This window comes from Xenopus tropicalis, chromosome 1 (genome assembly GCF_000004195.4).
Source record: "Xenopus tropicalis strain Nigerian chromosome 1, UCB_Xtro_10.0, whole genome shotgun sequence".
Classification (NCBI taxonomy): domain Eukaryota; kingdom Metazoa; phylum Chordata; class Amphibia; order Anura; family Pipidae; genus Xenopus; species Xenopus tropicalis.
The window spans coordinates 204,856,520-204,883,180 of NC_030677.2; the positions used below are offsets into that span (position 1 = coordinate 204,856,520).

Below are 26,661 nucleotides of genomic sequence, written 5' to 3' on the forward strand. Positions count from 1 at the left end.
GCTGGATTGATCGCCCCTGATCGCCCCTGATCGTCTGCCTGCCTTGGGTAAGCTGAACTACAACTCTCTACCACTGTTTATTTTGCTTATTTCTATCTCAACTGTCTAAAAAAATTTTTTTTTTTTTTTTTTGCATTTTTTCTTCTATCTTTGTCATTATTACACTTTTGTACACATACACACTTATTTACAACTTTCCCAAGCACACACAGACACTTACACACACACTTACACTTACACTTTTTTTTTTTTTTTTTTTTTTTTTTCTTTCTTTCTTTTCTTTTCTTTCTGTCTTTGCTTTCTTTGGCAGTCTTTTTTTTTACTAAAACTTTATTTCTGATCTTGCTCTATAATTATCTGATTTATTTGGTTGCATTTTAGTGTTTTTTTGGCATTTTCATAATTGATTTCTGTTTTTGAATTATTCTATTGCACTGTAACTTTTTTTATTGCTATTGGGTGCTGAATTTGCAGTGACGTTGGTGGATCCAGGGCTCTGACCACCGATTTCATTGCAATTATTGTTCTTCTGTTGGTTTAGGTGGTTTTATTGGATTTTACGGTGTTTTATCTTTGCATTGTTCTTTATTGTGTGTTTAGTGCCCCCAAAAAGGTTGCTTTTGCAGTGACATTGGTGGATCCAGGGCTCTTACCGATTTCATTGCAACTATTGTTCTTTGATTGCTTTTAGTGGTTTTATTCCATTTGATTTCAGTTGTTCTAGAAAGGTCCAGAGGTGCTAAGATTGTTCTGGTAGTTTCTATTGCCAAGGGTTAGGCTGATGCCACACGAGGCGTAGGGCTGATTTTTTCAGCAAGTGGAAAAACGCTTGCCGAAAATTCAGCCCTACGCCTGCTACTTGTTCCTGCACCCGAATGAATGGGATACGCTCGGGTGCAGGCACGTGTAGCCGATATACGCATGAAAACGCGAGACTTTGCATTCTCACGCGTTTTCATGCGTATATCGGCTACATGTGCCTGCACCCGAGCGTATCCCATTCATTCGGGTGCAGGCAAAAAAAAAGGGGTGCATAGAGTGCAGCCCCAATATTATGCATTTTCAGGTTTGGCGGCCATGTACTTATGTGCAACCAGACATAGGTATCGTTTTATTCAGGGGAACTTGCAGATTGATGGTTAGTAAGTTTTTGGTAGTTGCCATGGAGATTTTGGGGAGAAATCTAGGTTTTTTTATCTGGTTTTTCCTTGATTTCTGACCAAAGCGCTGACTTCTGCAAGGGACTGCGGCCACAATTTTCCATGTAGAAAGAGAAGAGTGGCGTCTCTGAATAGCTGAAGGTGTGCACTTTTCGTAAATATATAGATTGTGGGGGTTATCTCACAGGTAGGGGGGGTTAACACTGAAAAACTGCAGGTAGTGCACATAGAGCGCAGCCCCCAAAATTTCAACTGAAATTGCCCTTATGCATTGCCCCTGTTTGGGGGCATTTGGTGGCCACGTCTTTATGTGCACCCATACATATGGGGTATCGTTTTATTCAGGGGAACTTGCAGATTGATGGTTAGTAAGTTTTTGGTAGTTGCCATGGAGATTTTGGGGAGAAATCTAGGTTTGTATCTGGTTTTTCCTTGATTTCTGACCAAAGCGCTGACTTCTGCAAGGGACTGCGGCCACAATTTTCCATGTAGAAAGAGAAGAGTGGCGTCTCTGAATAGCTGAAGGTGTGCACTTTTCGTAAATATATAGATTGTGGGGGTTATCTCACAGGTAGGGGGGGTTAACACTGAAAAACTGCAGGTAGTGCACATAGAGCGCAGCCCCCAAAATTTCAACTGAAATTGCCCTTATGCATTGCCCCTGTTTGGGGGCATTTGGTGGCCACGTCTTTATGTGCACCCATACATATGGGGTATCGTTTTATTCAGGGGAACTTGCAAATTGAGGTTTAGTAAGTTTTTGGTAGTTGCCATGGAGATTTTGGGGAGAAATCTAGGTTTTTTATCTGGTTTTTCCTTGATTTCTGACCAAAATCTAGGTTTGTATCTGGTTTTTCCTTGATTTCTGACCAAAGCGCTGACTTCTGCAAGGGACTACGGCCACAATTTTCCATGTAGAAAGAGAAGAGTGGCGTCTCTGAATAGCTGAAGGTGTGCACTTTTCGTAAATATATAGATTGTGGGGGTTATCTCACAGGTAGGGGGGGTTAACACTGAAAAACTGCAGGTAGTGCACATAGAGCGCAGCCCCCAAAATTTCAACTGAAATTGCCCTTATGCATTGCCCCTGTTTGGGGGCATTTGGTGGCCACGTCTTTATGTGCACCCATACATATGGGGTATCGTTTTATTCAGGGGAACTTGCAGATTGATGGTTAGTAAGTTTTGGTAGTTGCCATGGAGATTTTGGGGAGAAATCTAGGTTTGTATCTGGTTTTTCCTTGATTTCTGACCAAAGCGCTAACTTCTGCAAGGGACTGCGGCCACAATTTTCCATGTAGAAAGAGGAGAGTGGCGTCTCTGAATAGCTGAAGGTGTGCACTTTTCAGAAATATATAGTTTGCGGGGGTTATTTCACAGGTATGGGGGTGTTTAGACTAAATAACTGCAGATAGAGCACAGCCCCCCCTTATGCATTGCCCCTGTTTGGGGGCATTTGGTGGCCACGTCTTTATGTGCACCCATACATATGGGGTATCGTTTTATTCAGGGGAACTTGCAAATTGAGGTTTAGTAAGTTTTTGGTAGTTGCCATGGAGATTTTGGGGAGAAATCTAGGGTTTTTATCTGGTTTTTCCTTGATTTCTGACCAAAATCTAGGGTTGTATCTGGTTTTTCCTTGATTTCTGACCAAAGCGCTGACTTCTGCAAGGGACTGCGGCCACAATTTTCCATGTAGAAAGAGAAGAGTGGCGTCTCTGAATAGCTGAAGGTGTGCACTTTTCGTAAATATATAGATTGTGGGGGTTATCTCACAGGTAGGGGGGGTTAACACTGAAAAACTGCAGGTAGTGCACATAGAGCGCAGCCCCCAAAATTTCAACTGAAATTGCCCTTATGCATTGCCCCTGTTTGGGGGCATTTGGTGGCCACGTCTTTATGTGCACCCATACATATGGGGTATCGTTTTATTCAGGGGAACTTGCAGATTGATGGTTAGTAAGTTTTTGGTAGTTGCCATGGAGATTTTGGGGAGAAATCTAGGTTTGTATCTGGTTTTTCCTTGATTTCTGACCAAAGCGCTAACTTCTGCAAGGGACTGCGGCCACAATTTTCCATGTAGAAAGAGGAGAGTGGCGTCTCTGAATAGCTGAAGGTGTGCACTTTTCAGAAATATATAGTTTGCGGGGGTTATTTCACAGGTATGGGGGTGTTTAGACTAAATAACTGCAGATAGAGCACAGCCCCCCCTTATGCATTGCCCCTGTTTGGGGGCATTTGGTGGCCACGTCTTTATGTGCACCCATACATATGGGGTATCGTTTTATTCAGGGGAACTTGCAAATTGAGGTTTAGTAAGTTTTTGGTAGTTGCCATGGAGATTTTGGGGAGAAATCTAGGTTTTTATCTGGTTTTTCCTTGATTTCTGACCAAAATCTAGGGTTGTATCTGGTTTTTCCTTGATTTCTGACCAAAGCGCTGACTTCTGCAAGGGACTGCGGCCACAATTTTCCATGTAGAAAGAGAAGAGTGGCGTCTCTGAATAGCTGAAGGTGTGCACTTTTCGTAAATATATAGATTGTGGGGGTTATCTCACAGGTAGGGGGGGTTAACACTGAAAAACTGCAGGTAGTGCACATAGAGCGCAGCCCCCAAAATTTCAACTGAAATTGCCCTTATGCATTGCCCCTGTTTGGGGGCATTTGGTGGCCACGTCTTTATGTGCACCCATACATATGGGGTATCGTTTTATTCAGGGGAACTTGCAGATTGATGGTTAGTAAGTTTTTGGTAGTTGCCATGGAGATTTTGGGGAGAAATCTAGGTTTGTATCTGGTTTTTCCTTGATTTCTGACCAAAGCGCTAACTTCTGCAAGGGACTGCGGCCACAATTTTCCATGTAGAAAGAGGAGAGTGGCGTCTCTGAATAGCTGAAGGTGTGCACTTTTCAGAAATATATAGTTTGCGGGGGTTATTTCACAGGTATGGGGGTGTTTAGACTAAATAACTGCAGATAGAGCACAGCCCCCCCTTATGCATTGCCCCTGTTTGGGGGCATTTGGTGGCCACGTCTTTATGTGCACCCATACATATGGGGTATCGTTTTATTCAGGGGAACTTGCAAATTGAGGTTTAGTAAGTTTTTGGTAGTTGCCATGGAGATTTTGGGGAGAAATCTAGGTTTTTATCTGGTTTTTCCTTGATTTCTGACCAAAATCTAGGGTTGTATCTGGTTTTTCCTTGATTTCTGACCAAAGCGCTGACTTCTGCAAGGGACTGCGGCCACAATTTTCCATGTAGAAAGAGAAGAGTGGTGTCTCTGAATAGCTGAAGGTGTGCACTTTTCGTAAATATATAGATTGTGGGGGTATCTCACAGGTAGGGGGGGTTATCACTGAAAAACTGCAGGTAGTGCACATAGAGCGCAGCCCCCAAAATTTCAACTGAAATTCCCCTTATGCATTGCCCCTGTTTTGGGGCATTTGGTGGCCACGTCTTTATGTGCACCCATACATATGAGGTATCGTTTTATTCAGGGGAACTTGCAGATTGATGGTTAGTAAGTTTTTGGTAGTTGCCATGGAGATTTTGGGGAGAAATCTAGGTTTGTATCTAGTTTTTCCTTGATTTCTGACCAAAGCGCTAACTTCTGCAAGGGACTGCGGCCACAATTTTCCATGTAGAAAGAGAAGAGTGGTGTCTCTGAATAGCTGAAGGTGTGCACTTTTCGTAAATATATAGATTGTGGGGGTTATCTCACAGGTAGGGGGGGTTAACACTGAAAAACTGCAGGTAGTGCACATAGAGCGCAGCCCCCAAAATTTCAACTGAAATTGCTTTTATGCATTGCCCCTGTTTTGGGGCATTTGGTGGCCACGTCTTTATGTGCACCCATACATATGGGGTATCGTTTTATTCAGGGGAACTTGCAAATTGAGGTTTAGTAAGTTTTTGGTAGTTGCCATGGAGATTTTGGGGAGAAATCTAGGTTTTTATCTGGTTTTTCCTTGATTTCTGACCAAAATCTAGGGTTGTATCTGGTTTTTCCTTGATTTCTGACCAAAGCGCTGACTTCTGCAAGGGACTGCGGCCACAATTTTCCATGTAGAAAGAGAAGAGTGGTGTCTCTGAATAGCTGAAGGTGTGCACTTTTCGTAAATATATAGATTGTGGGGGTATCTCACAGGTAGGGGGGGTTATCACTGAAAAACTGCAGGTAGTGCACATAGAGCGCAGCCCCCAAAATTTCAACTGAAATTCCCCTTATGCATTGCCCCTGTTTTGGGGCATTTGGTGGCCACGTCTTTATGTGCACCCATACATATGGGGTATCGTTTTATTCAGGGGAACTTGCAGATTGATGGTTAGTAAGTTTTTGGTAGTTGCCATGGAGATTTTGGGGAGAAATCTAGGTTTGTATCTAGTTTTTCCTTGATTTCTGACCAAAGCGCTAACTTCTGCAAGGGACTGCGGCCACAATTTTCCATGTAGAAAGAGAAGAGTGGTGTCTCTGAATAGCTGAAGGTGTGCACATTTCGTAAATATATAGATTGTGGGGGTTATCTCACAGGTAGGGGGGGTTAACACTGAAAAACTGCAGGTAGTGCACATAGAGCGCAGCCCCCAAAATTTCAACTGAAATTGCCCTTATGCATTGCCCCTGTTTTGGGGCATTTGGTGGCCACGTCTTTATGTGCACCCATACATATGGGGTATCGTTTTATTCAGGGGAACTTGCAGATTGATGGTTAGTAAGTTTTTGGTAGTTGCCATGGAGATTTTGGGGAGAAATCTAGGTTTTTTATCTGGTTTTTCCTTGATTTCTGACCAAAGCGCTGACTTCTGCAAGGGACTGCGGCCACAATTTTCCATGTAGAAAGAGAAGAGTGGTGTCTCTGAATAGCTGAAGGTGTGCACTTTTCAGAAATATATAGATTGTGGGGGTTATTTCACAGGTAGGGGGGGTTAACACTGAAAAACTGCAGGTAGTGCACATAGAGCGCAGCCCCCAAAATTTCAACTGAAATTGCCCTTATGCATTGCCCCTGTTTGGGGGCATTTGGTGGCCACGTCTTTATGTGCACCCATACATATGGGGTATCGTTTTATTCAGGGGAACTTGCAGATTGATGGTTAGTAAGTTTTTGGTAGTTGCCATGGAGATTTTGGGGAGAAATCTAGGTTTGTATCTGGTTTTTCCTTGATTTCTGACCAAAGCGCTAACTTCTGCAAGGGACTGCGGCCACAATTTTCCATGTAGAAAGAGGAGAGTGGCGTCTCTGAATAGCTGAAGGTGTGCACTTTTCAGAAATATATAGTTTGTGGGGGTTATTTCACAGGTAGGGGGGGTTAACACTGAAAAACTGCAGGAAGTGCACATAGAGCGCAGCCCCCACATTTTTAGCTGTAATTGCCCTTGTGCATTGCCCCTGCTTTGGAGTGTTTGGTGCCCATGTCTTTATGTGCACCCATACATATGGGGCATCATTTTATTCAGGAGAAGTTTGTCTTTCAAATATGCCTTTGCTAGAAAATTTTTATGAGATTTTTTTTTGTCAAATCCACATTTGATCATGCGTCCAAGTTTACGTTTTAGAAAAAAAAAAAAATGTCATAAAAAGTTCCAAATTTCACAATGCACTGACAAAAGGTATTTGGCTTTTGAGTGAAAACTACATTGCACCTAGAAACCTGAAGGTCTGTAGTTTCTAAAGATACCAAACATGAGGGATATTTTAGATTTACATATAAGTTATGCTGCATTAACTGTTACAAGCGCTTTTCTGCTTTGTTCTGGTGTGATATTGTACTAAGTATTGCCTTAGTTTGGGGGTTACTTCTGGACAGGAACTGTGGGGTACCACCACATATTTGGTATCGTTGGAATTGGGAGTATCAGGGCTTTTACAAACAATAAAAAAAAGTGAGTAAAATTAACTTTTCTATGGAAAAAAACCTCAAAATATACAGAAATTTTTCATAATTTTATTTTTTTTTTACATATTTCACCCAAAATACACATCATATCTCCAGAAAAGTTATAAAATTTGGTATGTATGTCGAAGCCCAATTAGTGACGAAAAAAACGATATATAATTTCCCTAGTTTCGTGGAGGTTTTCCTACCAAAAAACATTGTTAAAGTGAATGAGTACAAAATGCTTAAAAAACGTCTGGCACTGGGGGGAACCGAAATGACGAATTCGGCTGGCACTTAAAGGGTTAAGCAAGTAAAACTGTATACACTCACCAACAATGCTGCATAGGGCCTGTTTAGCATGGAGGAAGCTGAAAGCACATGAGATAAACTGCACAGGCTGGAAAACACCTACTTCCTGTGACCTGGAGTTATGACATCAGGGGTCAATAGCTAACTTTATTAAACAAATAACTAACACCAGGAAATATCTACAGGTGTCCAGTAGATGGAGCTGGAGGACTGCTCATACCTATAATCAAATGAAAAGACATATATCTGTCCTGACAGCACACTCTCGTTCCAAAATAAGAGGGTGTTTTGTCTCCCCAATGTATAAGACAGAGCACTCCTCACTGCACTGGACAGCATAGACCCCATTACATTTCTTGTACTTTGGTGTAGGGTCTTTAGGGTGCACCAGCTTTTGTCTTAGCTACTCATTTCATTGCTGATACTACTAAATCCATTAGCTAAGGGGTCCCCTGACATACACTGCACAGAACCCCAAAGAAATCACACACGCACCCCACATCACCCCCACATACACAGCACCCCAATGTTCTTGAACATTCACCACACATGCATTACACAGCACCCAATCACACACCCCACACAGATATTACTCCCCTCCCCAAATCTACCTACAGAGAATGAGGGATGTAATGATCCACTCTAGGCCTTTCTGGGAAAAAAAACAGGACTGGATCATTACCTCCCTTATGACATGGGGTTGGTGCTGGCAACATTTTACATAAGCCACATCCATTTCAAGACTCTGCACCCATCTGTGGATGCCACACCCAATAATCTTCAATTTGCTCTGTGCAACCTGAGGAAACTGATGGGAGTGCTATTCTAGGCACTTTTGCAATTTACATGCATTATTATTTTTTTAACTCCAAGATATTAAGGGTTAAAAGTACAGGTACTGGACCCCTAATTCGGAAACTTATTATCCAGAAAGTTCTGAATTACGGAAAGCCCATCTCCCATAGACTCCATTTTAATCAAATAATTCACATTTTTAAAAATGATTTCCTTTTTCTTTAATAATAAAACAGTACCTGTACTTGATCCCAACTAAGATATAATTACCCCTTATTGGGGGCAGAACAGCCCTATTGGGTTTATTTCATGGTTAAATGATTCCCTTTTCTCTGTAATAATAAAACAGTACCTGTACTTGATCCCAACTAAGATATAATTACCCCTTATTGGGGGCAGAACAGCCCTATTGGGTTTATTTCATGGTTAAATGATTTCCTTTTTCTTTAATAATAAAACAGTACCTGTACTTGATCCCAACTAAGATATAATTACCCCTTATTGGGGCAGAACAGCCCTATTGGGTTTATTTCATGGTTAAATGATTCCCTTTTCTCTGTAATAATAAAACAGTACCTGTACTTGATCCCAACTAAGATATAATTACCCCTTATTGGGGGCAGAACAGTCCTATTGGGTTTAATTGCTGTTTAAATAATTTTATTAGCAGACTTAAGGTAGGAGAGCCGAATTACGGAAAGATCCCTTATCTGGAAAACCCCAGGTCCCATACCTGTACTGTTAACAAGACCTCGAGGGCTTCATGTTTGGAAAGTGACCAGCAGGTGGCGCTGTCATAACAAAATGCATTCATATTAACAGTACTTTTAACCCTTAATGTCTTGGGGGAAAAAATTAATTAACAATAAATGTAAATTGCAAAAGTGCTTAGAATAGACCTCTTATGAATTTTACATCAACTTATTTAAAAAACATTCATATCCTGTAAAATAATCTTGCAGAGGTCAGCTAGTGAGAAGCGCCGGGGCAGAGACCAGAAAGTGACAGACAGATGCGGCTTTCAATAGCAACTACATTTACACTTAACTTGGAAACCAGTTGCATTTTGTAATGGGAAAGTTGCTTAAAAATACTTTTTGTTTCATTAGGCAGAATTGGATTTTTAGGTTAACATCCCCTTTAATCCTTAGATTGGAAAACCCAGCTCCCCCTTAGCAGTCTGGGTGGCACCCAGTAGGCCCCACCCCTCTCACACACTCGGTGGAAGTACTTTGGGTGAGTAAGTGCTGGGATGGGGGAAACAAGGTGGGGGTGCCCCTATAGACAATACATTGGGAGGGGGGACGTTTAACTGGGATGTGGGTAGGGGGGTGTTACAGTTGTACTGTGGGGGGTATATTGCATTTTGAGTGGGGGCAGAAGATGAGTATGTAATTAAGCAGCAGTGGCAGTAAGATGAATATAATATGTATGCATGAATATCTATACATATGTCTATATTTATTATTATTGCACCTACGTATGTTATTTTTAAATTAGAATTACTGATCAGTTCCCAGGGGCCTAATATCTGAATGACATGCAAGTTAAGGGACAGGTAGGGGATGGGTATAGGGGTGGGAGGGGGGCACCTACATGCCTCCCACCTGGAGCATAAAGGCCTTAGAACACATTGTGCGACATGAGAAAAAATGGACGATTTTCTGTAACATAAACCCATTTAGTTTACTTTATTGACATTTGCCACTGGGGGCAGACTTTCAGCAAAGGCTAAATAATATGCACTGCTGACTTCCCGAAGTCTCACCCCCTTCTAGGAATTAGGGACAGGTGGCAGCTGCTGATAGGTGTGTGGGGCTGAGTCAGGGAAATGTCAACAAAACAAGAATTATTCATAACGATAAATTATAGGATGCCCTAGAGTTATTTCAGTTTTGGCTAAATATGATTTGTCTTTTATACAGGGCAGAGATATAGCAGGTAATTCTAGCTTGGCCCTAACCCTCCAGCCTGGGCATATGGGCACTATAGTAACTGGAAACCCATGTACCGCCTTACACAGACTCCTGGGAGTAAAGGAAAAATGGCAGAAGTGCCCTGGGCTGGTGGGTTGGTGTTCTATAAAGAAGGGAAACACTGGTGAAATATTAAATGTAAAGTGATAAGTGACTCGCTGCCACTAAATAAATAAATAATGATGATTATTACTGATATTTCAGGATCTCTGTGCCGCTGTTCGGGTTCCCCGGAAATGATCGGGCTTGCTGCCACCCCTGAGGTTTCTCTGGCAGATGAGCCGGTGAGGATTCGTGCTTGGGGGCTCCCCCCGCAGACAGCGATCACCCTGAGAGCCTGGGTACGGGATGAGAAAGGGGACATATTCCACTCCAGGGCATTTTACCAGACTGACGCAGAGGGCAAAGTGGATCTGGAGCAGTCGGAAGCCACAGGGGGAGATTTCCATGGCATTTACCCTATGGGACTGTTCTGGGCTCTAAAACCAACCACCCCGTACCGGAGGCTGATAAAACGGGATGTTATGGGGAGCCCTTTCCTTGTGCACCTGGAGCTGTATCCTTCTGTGCTGCTTGTCCCCTCCGAGGATCATCTTCCTGCCGTCACTACAGTGGTAGAGAGGTGGTATGTAGCTCCAGGGGTGCAACGGCTGCAGGTCAGAGATGGACGCGTCCGAGGGGCACTTTTCCTCCCACCAGGTGAGATGCAGAAATACAGGAGATTTCAAAGTGGGCAAAAAGGTATTTTACAGCTCCATACAATTATCGCATTCCATTTTACATTAATATATATCATTCAGCCAGCACAGTGTTTCATTATCTCTCTCTGTCCATAGCAGTAACTGTAGGGAACTCAGACCTTCTGGACTGTGGTCCATGAAGTGTATCCAAGCCCAGCCGGTAATAGGGATAAGTGATGAAGCCCAGTGGGATGCATCCTTGGGGGACCCAGAGCAAGGAACCCTATCTCTTTAGATGTTTTGACCTTGTTTCTAGTAGAAAAGACTTTAAGATCTTTGGTATAAATTAGGGTCACCCTTTTCACTTCATTAGTTACAAGATTTAGTGCAGCTTAGCACCATGATATGAATCTAATATGAATGAAGCTTGGGTATAGTTAGTGGTGGGTTTATGCATGCAAGAGCAGGGTCGGACTGGAGCATTGGGGCCCACCGGGCCTGACGGCCGCCCCCACTCCCCTCCACACTGCTTCCCTTTTAACTTGTGGGGAGCGGTGGAACAGGGGAGATGTGGCGACCCAGCCAGGGAAGCAGGGGAGAGGGAGTGGCCCAGGCAGGGGAACGGGGAAGCTGGGGTGGCCTGGGCAGGGGAATGGGATTGAGTCTGCAGGGTTGGGACCCACTGACTTTTTTTACTGGTGTCCTGCCGGCCCAGTCCGACCCGGTGCAAGAGCACATCAGAGTAGCACATCCTTTATTAGATTTCAGACTGGGTCCTAGTAGATCTATCCCAAACTGTCATTGAACCTTCCTAAATCTCAAGGTTTTCCAGATATAACAGGAACATCCTACCTCACGTTCTGGGTTAAAACACTTGGCCATCTTTTTTATTTCAGAGAATACAGATAAACCTAGAGGCTAATAATTCTGTTCTCTAATTAAGGCGCAGGTCCCTTCCCAGGAGTCATTGACATGTTTGGTATGATTGGAGGCCTCGTGGAGTTTCGGAGCAGCCTATTGGCCAGTAGAGGGTTCGCCTCTCTCGCCCTCGCTTACTTTGCTTATGAAGATCTTCCAAAATTTATGCCAACAATGGACCTCGCATACTTTGAAGAAGCAGCACAGTTTCTACTGAGGAATCCTAAAGTATGTATAGATCATTATGATGGTGTCTACATTTCTTTAGGTCGATACTAGCACATACTATAGTACAACTGAATATCAAAAACAAGTGTACACAGGGGCAATTAATGACTGACAAAGGATATTGAACCCACTGGCAGCAGATCAATGTCATCATAAGGTGCCTGCAATACATCATAGGCACAGGGTGCACTGATCAGTGGGAATCACTTAGAGCAGCTCAGAGAATGACAAGATGGTCTAGTGATTCCAGAAAAGGGAGAAGGCTGAGCAAGAAATGGGAGAAATGGTCAATTTTGAAGATAGGATCCTCCTTGTCATAAGGAAGGGATGTCTGTGGACTAAGCGTTGCATCTAAGGAACATCATATTCTGCTTGATTCCTTGCTCCATAGACTTCCTAAGGCCAGCATCAGACCAGAGGGAGTCTAAGGACACCAAGGCTACTGCCAATACAGCACATCCCCATTATATCTCAAGAAGGCAAGAATAAAAGAGTATTAAAAACAATTATAGATAAATAAATATAGGCTCTGATGTTTTCCTAGACGATGGAAAGAATACTGTTATTACTAATGTGCATTATGGTCCTTGCAGGTGTCGGGGAATGGAGTTGGAGTGGTCGGAGTGTGTAAAGGGGCAGAGATTGCACTGTGTATGGCCTCTTATTTGCCGCAGGTTCAAGCTACAGTCTGTATCAATGGGACCAATGCAGTTAATGGCAACTTTCTTACTTATGGGAATATTTCTATGGGGGCAATCCCCTACCAGATACATAAAGTTCAGTTATACTCAGAAACCATGCAATTTAGCTCCACTTTAGAGGACCCCATGAAGTTGGGATGTCAGGATTCTGTCATTCCCATAGAGAGAGCCCGGGGCCCCGTCCTTTTCTGCGTTGGAGACAAAGACCAGAATTGTGAGAGTTTGTTCTTTGCAAATGAAGCTTTAGCTCGGGCAAGGAAAAAGGGCAAGCAGAATGTGTATGTGCGGCGTTACCCAGGGGCGGGGCATCTCCTGGAGCCCCCCGGCTCTCCTTTCTGCCCTGTTTCCCAATCCCCTATCTTCCCCCTTCCTGTAATATGGGGTGGGGAGCTTGTGCCCCACTGTACAGCCCAGGAAACATGCTGGAGAGAGATGCGGGATTTTCTCCATAGCAATCTTGCCCCCAGTACCAAGAGTAAGTTATAGGGAACAGGATCCTTATGGCTTCCCTGCATTGTCCCATTATATCCTGGACTTCTGATTGGATTATTTGTATCATCACCTCCCAGTGGAAATGCTGGTGCTCCTGGCTGGGCTGCACTGTATGTGAGAGGGGAGAGGGACAAGCCTGGGACACACAGAGGCCATTGTTATCTATAAATGCCATGAAACCATTTATTATACATGTATGTGCTGATTCCCATTCTAAAACAATAAAAGAACTGCACACACACTACCAATGGTGGCATAGGTGAATCGCCACATCATAGCCCCGCGCTGTGATGCCACTGTCACGCCTCATCCCTGTCCTGTGATGTCCCACCCCCTGTGACATCACCGCCCGCCCCCTGCCCGGAGACTAAAGCCAGCCGAGATGGCAACCCTACTACAGCCTCAGCAGAGCGTACCGGGCCCCCCAATTTGATCTTATCTCAGGGCCCACCAAGGCCTTAAAACAACCCTGATTGGGGTAGTTAATAGGAGCAGAACATTCTTTGTGGAAAAGTTTGGTGGGAAAGGGTATAAGTTGGTTAATCGAGGCCCAGTGGCCAAACCCAGTACCATTAGGACATTTTGTCCACAACAGCAAAACACGGCATACACTATAGCCCTTAATACTGAGTAGCACATGAATGTACCCCAGAAATCTCAGTACAAGGGTGCTATCATAGAATTAGCAGTACTTTCACCTCCACCTCAATCTCCTTATTGGTTACTATGGATTTCTGAACTTGGGCAAACTTAGTGCCTTTCATTACATATGGGGGGTAGGCTCTAAGTATTTGGGTACAATGAACATGACCACGGCAGTACAGAAATCATACCTCCCAACATTTTGAAAATGGAAAGAGGGACAAAAAGGAATGGCGCGCGTAGTGTGGCGAAATTCTTTGACCACGCCTATTTTTGCGACCACAAAAATTTCATTTCATAATCAAAAAGATGGTACATTGATAATAAAGAATGTATATTGGAATAAGTCAGGAGATTGTGTCGCCACCTGTGGGTTACCCACTGGATTTAGACCATTTCACAGGTCTTCCCTTGCACCACCGTATGTGTCCCTTTCCAAAAATAAGAGACACAAGTGGAAAGACCTAGGACAGGGGTGCCCAGACTTTTTCCCCCGGTGGTTGAATTTTGGCTCCTCCCCAAGTACGTGAGCGAGGCAGCGTACGTACGCATACCCATTAAATGTGTGGAACCACCGCACTTCTGCATTTCCCGACTTCAACACGGTCCACCAGAAATCCACGGGGGATCGACTGGTGGACCGCAAATGACGTTTTGTTCACCCCTGCCCTAGGAGAACTAGTCTCCCAGTGAAGGCTCAATTAAATTACCCCTAAATCCACATAGTGCCCCCACCAAAGAGAGTATCCCCTTTCGAATGGAAGCAGAAGAAGGTATAGCTCCCATAATTGAAGGACTGCTAAAAAATGGGAGTCTTGAGACTATGTCCAGACTCCCCCTCTAACTCACCCCTTTTCCCAGTAAAAAAGGCCACACCGGATGGTCGATGGCAAATGGTTCAAGACCTACAGGCAGTAAACCAAGCAGTTATACCCCGTGCACCCTGTGTGCCGGATTGTCCTGCTCAGCGATCTCAAACCAGAAAGCAAATAATTCTCAGTCGTAGATATCAGCAACGCATTCTCAATACCGATTCATAAAGATTGTCATTACTGGTTTGCATTTACCTTTAAGAACAAATGGTACACTTACCCAATGTTACTGTGAGAGTCCCAGGATTTTTTCCCAAGAAATGGCTGCAAATTTGGCAAAATGTCCCCCTTCAGGGAACAGACAAATTTTATTGTGACAGTTAATAGGGTGGTCCCCCAAATACTCAGCGCTTCTTGGTGGAGTTCTTTGAAACCAAATCTTCAATATAGTAGAAACTGTGTGATCGTATGCTGCCTCCTCATAAGAACAACCCTCCCATTTTACGCGCGATATTGCATGCGTTATTTAACTCGTGAAGACTATTTTCGTGCGGTATTTGACGGTACATGCGCTAAATAACGCACGCGTATAGTCGCCGTATATATATAGTAGCTTATAAATAGTGTATATAAATATTAGCCACATATAAATGGTAGCATATAAATGGTAGCATATAAATAGTAGCCACTAGTGATGAGCAAATGTGTTCTGGTTATCTTTGGTGAAAAATTAGCAAATCTTTCGAAAGATCCACGAAACAGCAAAAATGTTGTGCGGGCAAAAAATTTGTTGCCCGTGACTATTATTATTTGACGCCTGTGTCAATTTTTGGACGTGCGGTGAATTTTTGCATGGCGAATTTTTCATGCGTTTTGCCATTGGCAGATTGTTTTGCGAAACGCATGAAAAAATTTGCCGCGGAAAAATTCGCCGCACGTCCAAAAATTTGCTGCGAATCCATGCCTGGCGAAACATTTCATCAATTGTAGCCGCATATAAATAGTCGCGCGAATAAACCCACGCCATGTTAGCCATACATGCCAATACTTTCGTAAAATTACTGTATTAAAAATGACCATTTCCCTGCAAACTGGCGGCTGCGTCACTCTAGAGCCAACACAGACTTGAATAGCACTGCAAAGTCCATATTTTATTGCTAAAAGCTCATTTACTGTACTTTTCTATAATTATCGCCTGCCTCAAGTAGGTCTTATTTTTCGCATAGCCTAATGCGATATTTAGCGCGCCTAAGTGATTGTGAATCATGCATTAGTATTCTTTTCCGACGCGCGAAAAATAACGCATGCGATATGGCGACTTAACGCACGCGATAATACTATAGTGAATCGCGGGCTAATTATCGCGATAAAATTTATCGCACTTTAGTGAAACAACCCCAAAGTCTTTTTCTTTTTGACTATAGGAATGGCCTGTTTTTGGATTGCCAGAGTGCCCTTTTCCTTTCTATTTTTATCCTCGTAGCTTCCCCCAGCCAAGATGTGTGTAAAATAGATACCCTGGCGTTACTCACATTCCTGCCCGAAAACGGGGCATAAGGTAAATAAATCTAAACTCCAATTGTGGACCGTGCAAGTAAAATACCTTGGGTATAATATTACACAACAGGGTCAGCATCTAACCAGAAAGAACCGCCTGGATACATGCACCCTATTGCAAACTGGTAAAACTTTTTCAGGCAGGGAACCCGAATAACCCCTTGGGAGAGTCTTACTACAAAGGGGGATCATTCTACTAGAGAAGGGTTCATCTCAACGTCCAGGGTTGGACTGGGGGGTGCAGGGCCCACCCGGGTTCCTGCCACAGGGGCCCTGCAGGTGCCCCCTCCAGCCGCGTCTCCTAATCCCCCCGCAGGGGTCCCCGTAACCTCCCACAGGGTCCTCCACCCGACTTCCTCTCCTGAGCGCGTGTAAATTTAACGCGTCAGGGGAGGAACGGTCGGGCAGGAGGAGCGCCGGCAAGGGTCGGGTCTGGGCCGCCGGAGCCCACTAGGGCTGGGGCCCACCGGGACAGTCCAACACTGTCAACGTCAGTGAAGAACCAAGGGTTTGTTTGGGGGCACAAAAAGAGATAGGGAAAGAAGAGGTTATTATGACATGTATGTCATTGTTCCAGGTGGGAATTTTTAATTCTTTTCATCTTTCTCTTACTTACTGTCATAATTATGATTTATCTCCTCCCATAGGGTAAGTGGAGGACCCCCATTTTGCACTCAAATCAGACTCAGGTAATAACTCACCCCTCCCATGCTAGGCATACCCGATCCATCGGCAGGGAAAAATAGTTACTAAATACTTTCCTGTTGCTCCATGGAGTACGCCCTTAAATATCATCTTCATTCAAGGAACCACTGTGACTGTGGAATCTGATGCGTGCAATGTAGTCCCATGCCCTGATCTAGAAACGGACAGATTTTTCACTAGGAAAAATAAATATATTTGTATGGTCCAAAACCATGGTATTCCCCCATGTGACGGGTGGCCTACAGTGTGGGGGACTGCAGATCCCCAAGGGTGGGAGTGGACTGGGGAATGGAAAACAGATGTGCAAAATCGAATGACCTTAATAAAAAAGGCACCCTAAGTTTATTGTGATATAAAATTCTGTAACCCCATGCTCCTAACTGTCAGGGATGCACAAATTGATGATGGGAGGTATTATGGCATGGGAATCACAGTTAAGGGAACAGATCCTCTCGGGCTCATACACATAACAGGGAGGTGGCCCCTACGCAAAGAATCATAGGAGCAATCATTTCCCCTGAAAGTAATGGCGTCTCACAGACCACCCCCCTTCCCGACATAAATGTAATTTACCTAAACAATCTCACACTTGAAGATACCTGGGCCATGGAAATGGGGTTCCCTGAGGGAATGGTTAAAATGGGTGATGTATACCTCGACCAGACAAAACAAACAGTATTGTGTGATTTTGCCTTTTCACCAAAGGGCTCTGGCACACGGGGAGATTAGTCGCCCACGGCAAAACTCCCTGTTCGCGGGCGACTAATCTCCCCGAGTTGCCTTCCCCTGCCATCCCACCAGCGAACATGTAAGTCGCCGGCGGGATGGCAGACGCGGCGGCTCGATTTCGCGCAAATCGCCGAAAAAGACTCGTTTTATAATTCTATTTATATTGACAGTATTGGAGTTCCTTGCGGAGTCCCTGATGAATTAAAAGCCAGAAATTAGAATCAACTGCATCTATTACAACCAACAAAGAGGCAGCTTCAAAGGAGTCGGCAGCCAGCTTGAAGCAACCTCCTTGGCAAAACCGACTTGCCCGTGACATGTTGTTGCCCGAGAAAGGCGGAGTTTGCAAAATGTTTGGCAACATTTTGTACCTTCATACCTAATAACACCGCACCTGATGGCAGCATCACCAAAGTACTGGAGGGACTAACAATGCTATTGAATGAACTTGCTGAGAACTCTGGTGTCTCTAACCACTGACTATTTGCAGAATTTGTTCAGAAAATGGAGCGGTCTTGCTTCTAGTGTATTGATTTCAATAGCTGTACTTGCTGCTATACTAGTTACTTGTGGGTTTATTGCAACTCTCAGGGTCGGACTGGGCCGCCGGGACACCGGGATAAAGCCCGGTGGGCCCCGGAGGCCCAGACCCGACCCTTGCCGGTGCTCCCCTGGCTGACCGTTCCTCCCCTGACACATTAAACTTACCTGCGCTCAGGGTAGGACGTTGGGTGGGGGACCCTGCGGGGGGTTAAGGAGGCTCAGCGGGGGGTTAGGGAGGCTCAGCAGGGGCCCCTGTGGGGGGGTTAGGGAGGCTCAGCGACAGCACCTGTGGGATGGGTTAGGGGGTGCGCGGCCGGCGGGGGCACCTGCACCCCCCAGTCCGACCCTGGCAATGCCTAATTGATAGTGCCCTTACAAAAACTATAAATGCAGCAATTTCAACCCACCTCGATGATTATGTGGATGTTTGTGAGACATGAGATACATGAAGTGTAGGATGAAAAGCTATACTAGTCCTAATAACTAATGTTTTTCCTCTGTTTCACATAAAGCATTCATAAGTATCAAAAGGGTGGAAATGGGAGGAAAATTAAGAGTTAATTCGTAAGATGCAAAATGTGTTATATATAGCTTCCTGTTCTTATATACTAGCTTCCTTTGGAAATAACCCGACGCTGACGTTTGCAGGTGTAAATGGTAGCGGCTGCTCCATAATACATCGTGCCTGTTCCACAAATATCTCCCCCGATCAGTTCTCCCACCAAGGCCCAACGGATCTCAGTACTTTTTACCCTAATACGTTTGGATTTTAGGATTTCACCTCTAGGATCAAAGGTAATCTTGTCAAAGCGAGGAAGTGTGAGGAGCAAAGCATTAAGGGGGGGTTCACATTTAAGTTAACTTTTAGGTTGAAGATACATGGAGCTACTACTAGCAGCTACTTGTCGTGGCTACTAAAACAGACAATGCTGATCATTTACTGATAATTGTCTCTACGTGTGTTTTAGCAGAGGCAATTCTCAGTATTGTCTATGGCAGGGGATTTTCTGATGTTTGGTAGCCATGAAAAAGTAGCTGCTACTAAGTAGCTCTGTGTGTCTTCACCCTTAGAATATTATAGAATGTCTTATTCCTAGCAATTGGTCTTCATTATTTATTTTTTTTTATAGTTTTTTAATCATTTGCCTTTGTCTTCTAACTCTTTGCAGCTTTCAGATAGGGGTCACTGACCCCAGCAGACAAAAAAAACTATTGTTCTGTGAGTCCACAGTTTTATTGTTATTGTTATGTGATACTAACACGAAAACATTACTTTTCAAAATATAAATGTACATTAAAAGTTCCCTATAGGTCATGTTGATCATTTTTCACCGATAGGCTTACTTTTGTGCAGGTATAGGACCCCTTATCCGGAAACCAATTATCCAGATAGTTCCGAATTACGGAAAGGTCATCTGCCATAGGCTCTATTTTAATCAAATAATTCACATTTTTAAAACAATTTTCTTTTTCTCTGTAACATTAAAACAGTACCTTGTACTTGATCCCAACTAAGATATAATTACCCCTTATTGGGAGCAGAACAGCCCTATTGGGTTTATTTAATGGTTAAATGATTCCCTTTTCTCTGTAATAATAAAACAGTACCTGTACTTGATCCCAACTAAGATATAATTACCCCTATTTTATTTGTTTGTAAAAAAGGAAAATAAAAACATTTAAAAAAAAAAAAAGATATAATTACCCCTTATTGGGGGCAGAACAGCCCTATTGGGTTTATTTCATGGTTAAATGATTCCCTTTTCTCTGTAATAATAAAACAGTACCTGTACTTGATCCCAACTAAGATATAATTACCCCTTATTGGGGGCAGAACAGCCCTATTGGGTTTATTTAATGGTTAAATGATTCCCTTTTCTCTGTAATAATAAAACAGTACCTGTACTTGATCCCAACTAAGATATAATTACCCCTTATTGGGGCAGAACAGCCCTATTGGGTTTATTTCATGGTTAAATGATTCCCTTTTCTCTGTAATAATAAAATAGTACCTGTACTTGATCCCAACTAAGATATAATTACCCCTTATTGGGGCAGAACAGCCCTATTGGGTTTATTTCATGGTTAAATGATTCCCTTTTCTCTGTAATAATAAAACAGTACCTGTACTTGATCCCAACTAAGATATAATTACCCCTTATTGGGGGCAGAACAATCCTATTGGGTTTAATTACTGTTTAAATAATTTTATTTGCAGACTTAAGGTAGGGGATCCAAATTACAGAAAGACCACTTATCCGGAAAACCCCAAGTCCCGAGCATTCTGTATAATGGGTCCCATACCTGTAATTGTTACTGGAAGTTCCTAAACCTGACTGTTTCGCCGACCTGCCTGTCCCTTCTCAGCCTGTCAGTTATAGCTTCTAAGGCTAACAGATGCCTGCACAAATATGGCCGCCACCTCATAGAGGAACATGGGGGATCAGATTAATGTAAAAGCATCAGGAAGTACTTTTATGTCAAAATTTTAAAGCTTGTGCAAAGACAGTGTAATTATATATTTAAAAAACAGATTAATTTCAGGTGTCAGTAGCTCTTTAATGTAGGGACCCATAGGGTTAAAGGGAAGGGCATGTATCTAGGTAGGTTCGTTTACATATGGATGCTATTGGCTAGCAGGTTAGGTACCACTTCCTGCCTCACTTTGATATAGTGCTGGGAAAGGAGAGGCGCTTCCTCATTGGCTTCCCCCTGAGGAACATTGCCTGTAGTGTAGGGATCTCAGTGATAGGGAATCAGGATAGAGAGTTCCCTGAGGGGATCCACTACGGGGTGCGGCAGAGGGAAGTGAGATTCCTGCCAAGTCTGCACTCAGGGGAGTGTCAGTCTGTATATACACTCTGTATGTAGTGTTGCCTGTACCACTGGCCCCTGAAGCTGTATTGTGAGTAACCCTGTGTTTAATAAACACTTATTATTCTGTTGTTTGCAAAAACCTCTGGCGCCCTCTGTTTTTATTTTTCTGCATAGCAGCAAGAGAGGTGTAGTTGCACAACACCCTCACCTTCCTCTTCCACTTAGCGAAGGCCCATTCTGGGTGAGAGAGTCCAGTGTAACCCATGTTCTACTGGTACTAGTCCGGGAAGGCAGCTATTGAGCCGAAATAGAGGTTACATTCATTTTTATCATTTATTTTTCTATTCAAGTCCCGTCCTATTCAGATTTCGTTGAAACCACTCCCTGGTTGCTAAGGTAATCTGAACCCTGTCAACACTCGAGCTACTGAAATTCCAAACAGTAGAGCTGCTGAACAATAATTTAAATATTTAAAAAAAAAAACCTGACATCTGACTCTGATGAGAGCGCTTGCCTCGGGACGTTTGCAGTTTACGTGCATTATTTTGGGCAGAGAACAGAAAGTGACAGATGCGGCTTTCAACATTTATGCTTAACTTGGAAGCCAGTTGTATCTTGTATTGGGAAAGTTGCTTAAAGGGATACTGTCATGATTTTGTCATTACTTTTATTCTTATACAGGTATCGGACCCCTTATCCGGAGACCCGTTATCCAGAAAGCTCCGAATTACGGAATGCCCGTCTCCCATAGACTCCATTTTAATCAAATAATTCAGAATTTTAAAACTGATTTCCTTTTTCTATGTAGAAATAAAACAGAACCTTGTAATTGATTCCAACTAAGATATAATTAATCCTTATTGGATGCAAAACAATCCTATTGGGTTTAATTAATGTTTTATTGATTTTTTATTATACTTAAGGTATTGAGATCCAAATTACGGAAAGACTCCTTATCCGGAATACCCTTGGTCCCGAGCATTCTGGATAATGGGTCCTATACCTGTACCAACAAATGTATCTTTAATGTTGTAATATTGGTGTCTGTGCATTGTGGCTGAGTCTGAGCTTTCAGAAGGAGCCGGCGCTACACATTAGAACTGCTTTCAGCTAACCTATTGTTTCTCCTACTCCCATGTAACTGGGGGAGTCCCAAGCCGGACTTGGATTTCTTACTATTGAGTGCTATTCTGATACCTACTGGGAGCTGCTATCTTGCTCCCTTCCCATTGTTCTGCTGATCGGCTGCTGGGGGTGAGGGGGGGGGGATATCACTCCAACTTGCAGCGCAGCAGTAAAGTGTGCCTGAGTCTGAGCTTTCAGAGGGAGCCGGTGCTACACATTAGAACTGCTTTCAGCTAACCTATTGTTTCTCCTACTCCCATGTAACTGGAGGAGTCCCAAGCCGGACTTGGATTTCTTACTATTGAGTGCTATTCTGATACCTACTGGGAGCTGCTATCTTGCTCCCTTCCCATTGTTCTGCTGATCGGCTGCTGGTGGTGAGGGGGGATATCACTCCAACTTGCAGCGCAGCCGTAAAGTGTGACTGAAGTTTATCAGAGCACAGGTCACATGGCTGTGGCACCCTGGGAAATGAAGAATAAGGCTATGGGAAAAACAGATTACAATGCAGGATTCTGCTGGAGAAGCTCTATTAACTGATGGGTTTTGAAAAAAATACATTTTCCCATGACAGTATTGCTTTAAAATTACATTTTCTTTTATTAGGCAGAATTGGATTTACAGCTCCGAAAACTCAGCTCCCCCTTAGCAGTCTGGGAGACGCCCAGCAGAACAGGCACCACCCCTCTTACACACTCTGCGGCAGTACTTTGGGTGAGTAAGTGCTGGGATGAATGACATGCAAGTTAAGGGACAGGTAGGGGATGGGTATAGAGGTGGGAGGGGGGCACCTACATGCCTCCCACATGGAGCACAAAGGCCTTAGAACACATTGAGCTACATGAACACATTGTGAAAAAATGAATGATTTTCTGTTACATAAACAACCCTTTTCAATTTCCTCTTTATTGACATTTGCCACTGGGGGCAGACTTTCAGCAGAGGCTAAATAATATGCATTGCTGACTTCCCAAAGTCTCACCCCTTTCTAGGAATTAGGGACAGGTTGCAGCTGCTGATAGGTGAGTGGGGCTGAGCCTGGGAAATGTCAGCAAAATAAGAATTATTCTTAATGAAAAATTGCCCTAGAGTTATTTCAGTTTTAGGTAAATATGATCTGTCTTTTATACAGAGCAGAGATATAGCAGGTAATTCTAGCTAGGCCCTAACCCTCCAACCTGTTCGGTGGCTTGGGTGAGTGTAGCCTGGGCATATGGGCACTATAGTAACTGGAACCCATGTACTGCCCACACTGAGCAGCCTTACCCAGACTCCTGGGAGCAAAGGTAAAATGCTTGTGCTTCACTGCAAAGTGCCCTGGGCTGGTGGGTTGGTGTTCTTTAAAGAAGGAAAACATTGGTGAAAGATTAAATGTAAAGTGATAAGTGACTCGCTGCCATTATATAAATAAATAATGATGATTATTACTGATATTTCAGGATCTCTGTGCCGCTGTTCGGGTTCCCCGGAAATGATTGGGCTTGCTGCCACCCCTGAGGTTTCTCTGGCAGATGAGCCGGTGAGGATTCGTGCTTGGGGGCTCCCCCCGCAGACAGCGATCACCCTGAGAGCCTGGGTACGGGATGAGAAAGGGGACATATTCCACTCCAGGGCATTTTACCAGACTGACACAGAGGGCAAAGTGGATCTGGAGCAGTCAGAAGCCACAGGGGGAGATTTCCGTGGCATTTACCCTATGGGACTGTTCTGGGCTCTAAAACCAACCACCCCGTACCGGAGGCTGATAAAACAGGATGTTATGGGGAGCCCTTTCCTTGTGCACCTGGAGCTGTATCCTTCTGTGCTGCTTGTCCCCTCCGAGGATCATCTTCCTGCCGTCACTACAGTGGTGGAGAGGTGGTATGTAGCTCCAGGGGTGCAACGGCTGCAGGTCAGAGATGGACGCGTCCGAGGGGCACTTTTCCTCCCACCAGGTGAGATGCAGAAATACAGTTGATTTCAACGTGGAAGGTTTCGTTCTTCCAAGTTAAAACTATCACATTCCATTATACATTAATATAAATCATTCAGCCAGCACAGTGTTTCGTGATCCCTTATTGTATTCTCTCTGTCCATAGCAGTAACTGTAGGGGACTCAGACCTTGTAGACTGTGGTCCATCAAGTGTATCCAAGCTCAGCTGGTAATAGGGATAAGTGATGAAGCCCAGTGGGACCCAGAGCTAGGAACCCTGTATCATTAGATATTTTGATCTTTTTTCTAGTAGTAAAAAACTGTATAAGATTTACATTTTTGGTCTAAATTAGGGTCACTCTTTCTACTTTAATAGTTACAAAATTTAGTGCAGCCTAGCGCCATGATATGAAACCAATATGAATGAAGCTTGGGTATAGTACGTTGTGGGTTTATGCATGCAAGAGCAGGGTTGGATTGGAGCATTGGGGTCCTCTCCCGCCTCCAAATCGCATGACTTTTACCTCCTGGGGAGCAAGGGGAGACAGGGTGACACAGGCAGGGGAGATGGGGCGACACAGGCAGGGGAGAGGGAGCGGATCAGGCAGGGGAATGGGCTTGGGTCGGCATGGCTGTGGCCCACGGGGTACACCCAGTCCGACCCTGTGCAAGAGCACATCAGAGTAGCACATCCTTTATTATCCTTCAGGCTGGGACCTAGTGGATCTATCTCTAACTGTTATTGAAACCAACCTTCCTAAATCTCAAGGTTTTCCAGATACATATGTCATATTCTGGGTTAAACCACTTGGGAAACTTGTGTAGGGGATCAGAAAACTCTTTTCCCTGTTTCTCAGTCTGTGACATCATCCCGCCCGGCTACAGACTGGGGAGGAACCCAATTAGCTGGCTTCCCCAGTGCACTGTTGGGAGAAAAGTATCCACTAGGTGGAGGCACTGCGCTAAAATCCCAGTACCTTTACTCTGCAACAAGGGAATAAAATGTCCCGCCCAAGCAAATATACAGCCCAAAATAAGTAAGTGTGCCAAGAAAGGGTTAAACTTGGCTATCTTTTTATTTTCAGACAAACAGATATTGATACAGATGAAGCTAAAGGCTGATCATTTTGTTCTCTGTTTAAGGCGAAGGTCCCTTCCCAGGAGTCATTGAAATGTTTGGTGGGCTTGGAGGCCTCCTGGAGTTCCGGAGTAGCCTATTGGCCAGTAGAGGGTTTGCCTGTCTCGCCCTCGCTTACTCTGCTTATGAAGATCTTCCAAAATTTATGCCAACAGTGGATCTCACATACTTTGAAGAAGCAGCACAGTTTCTACTGAGAAACCCTAAAGTACGTATAGATCATTATGATGGTGTCTACATTTCTTTAATATAGTACCACTGATTATCAAAAAACAAGTGTATGTAGGGGCAATTAATGCCTGACAAAGGATACTGAGCCCTCCGGCAGATCAATGTCATCATAAGGTGCTTGCAATACATCACCTACAGGCACAGGGTGCACTGATCAGTGTGTAATCACTTAGAGCAGCTCAGAGAATGACAAGATGGTCTAGTGATTCCAGGAAAGGGGAGAAGGCTGAGCAAGAAATGGGAGAAATTGTCAGTTTTGAAGATAGGATCCATCTTGTCATAAGGAAGGGATGCCCCTGGACTAACTTGTGCTGCGTCTAAGGAAAATTGTATTCTGCTTGATTCCTTGCTCCATAGACTTCTTAAGGCCAGCATCAGACCAGAGGGAGTCTAAGGACACCAAGGCTACTGCCAATACAGCACATCCCCATTATATCTCAAGAAGGCAGGAATAAAAAATTATTAAACACAATTATAGATTTTTTATATTTTTTTAAATAAATATAGGCTCTGCTGTTCTGCACCATGGAAAGAATACTGTTATTACTAATACATTATTGTCCATTATTGTCCATGCAGGTGTCGGGGGATGGAGTTGGAGTGGTCGCAGTGTGCAAAGCGGCAGAGATTGCACTGTGTATGGCCTCTTATCTGCCGCAGGTTCAAGCTACTGTCTGTCTCAATTGCCCCAATGCTCTGTATGGCAACTTTCTTACTTATGGGAATATTTCCATGGAGGCAATCCCCTACCAGATACAGAAAGTTCAGATACACTCAGAAACCATACAATTTAGCTCCGCTTTAGACGACCCCAGGAAGCCGGAATATCAGGATTCTGTCATTCCCATAGAGAGAGCCCGGGGTCCCGTCCTTTTCTGCGTTGGAGACAAAGACCAGCTTTGTGAGAGTTTGTTCTTTGCAAATGAAGCTTTAGCTCGGGCACGGAAAAAGGGCAAGCAGAATGTGTATGTGCGGCGTTACCCAGGGGCGGGGCATCTCCTGGAGCCCCCCGGCTCTCCTTTCTGCCCTGTTTCACAATCCGCTTTCTTTCCCGTTCCTGTAATATGGGGTGGGGAGCTTGTGCCCCACTGTACAGCCCAGGAAACATGCTGGAGAGAGATGCGGGATTTTCTCCATAGCAATCTTGGCCCCGGTACCAAGAGTAAGTTATAGGGAACAGGATCCTTATTGTATACGCAAGGGTCCTCCTCCTGGCGTCTGCCTGACCACCCCCTCCTCTGTGCCACTTACCGCATGTCTCCATTCCATTCTTCTCTACTTTGCGGCTGTGATCAGGGGACAGTCCCGTA

The 26,661-nt window shown here is 44.0% G+C and overlaps 3 protein-coding genes across 3 annotated transcripts in view; all 3 read left to right on the forward strand.

Annotated features, from left to right (window-relative positions):
* LOC100497580 (acyl-coenzyme A amino acid N-acyltransferase 1) overlaps positions 1 to 26,661 on the forward strand; it is a 73,852-nt gene that overhangs the window by 15,324 nt on the left and 31,867 nt on the right. The window lies entirely within an intron of this gene.
* On the forward strand, positions 9,292 to 13,383 carry LOC100497423 (acyl-coenzyme A amino acid N-acyltransferase 2). Its single transcript, XM_031894885.1, has 4 exons — positions 9,292 to 9,380; positions 10,325 to 10,819; positions 11,744 to 11,946; positions 12,540 to 13,383. Exons 2-4 carry the CDS (start codon positions 10,357 to 10,359, stop codon positions 13,131 to 13,133), a joined length of 1,260 nt encoding a protein of 419 aa, XP_031750745.1. The 5' UTR covers positions 9,292 to 9,380; positions 10,325 to 10,356; the 3' UTR covers positions 13,134 to 13,383.
* On the forward strand, positions 22,656 to 26,536 carry LOC100497738 (acyl-coenzyme A amino acid N-acyltransferase 2). The gene is made up of 4 exons (XM_004910363.4): positions 22,656 to 22,783; positions 23,509 to 24,003; positions 25,126 to 25,328; positions 25,931 to 26,536. The coding sequence occupies exons 2-4, from the start codon at positions 23,541 to 23,543 to the stop codon at positions 26,522 to 26,524; spliced, it is 1,260 nt and encodes a 419-aa protein (XP_004910420.1). The 5' UTR covers positions 22,656 to 22,783; positions 23,509 to 23,540; the 3' UTR covers positions 26,525 to 26,536.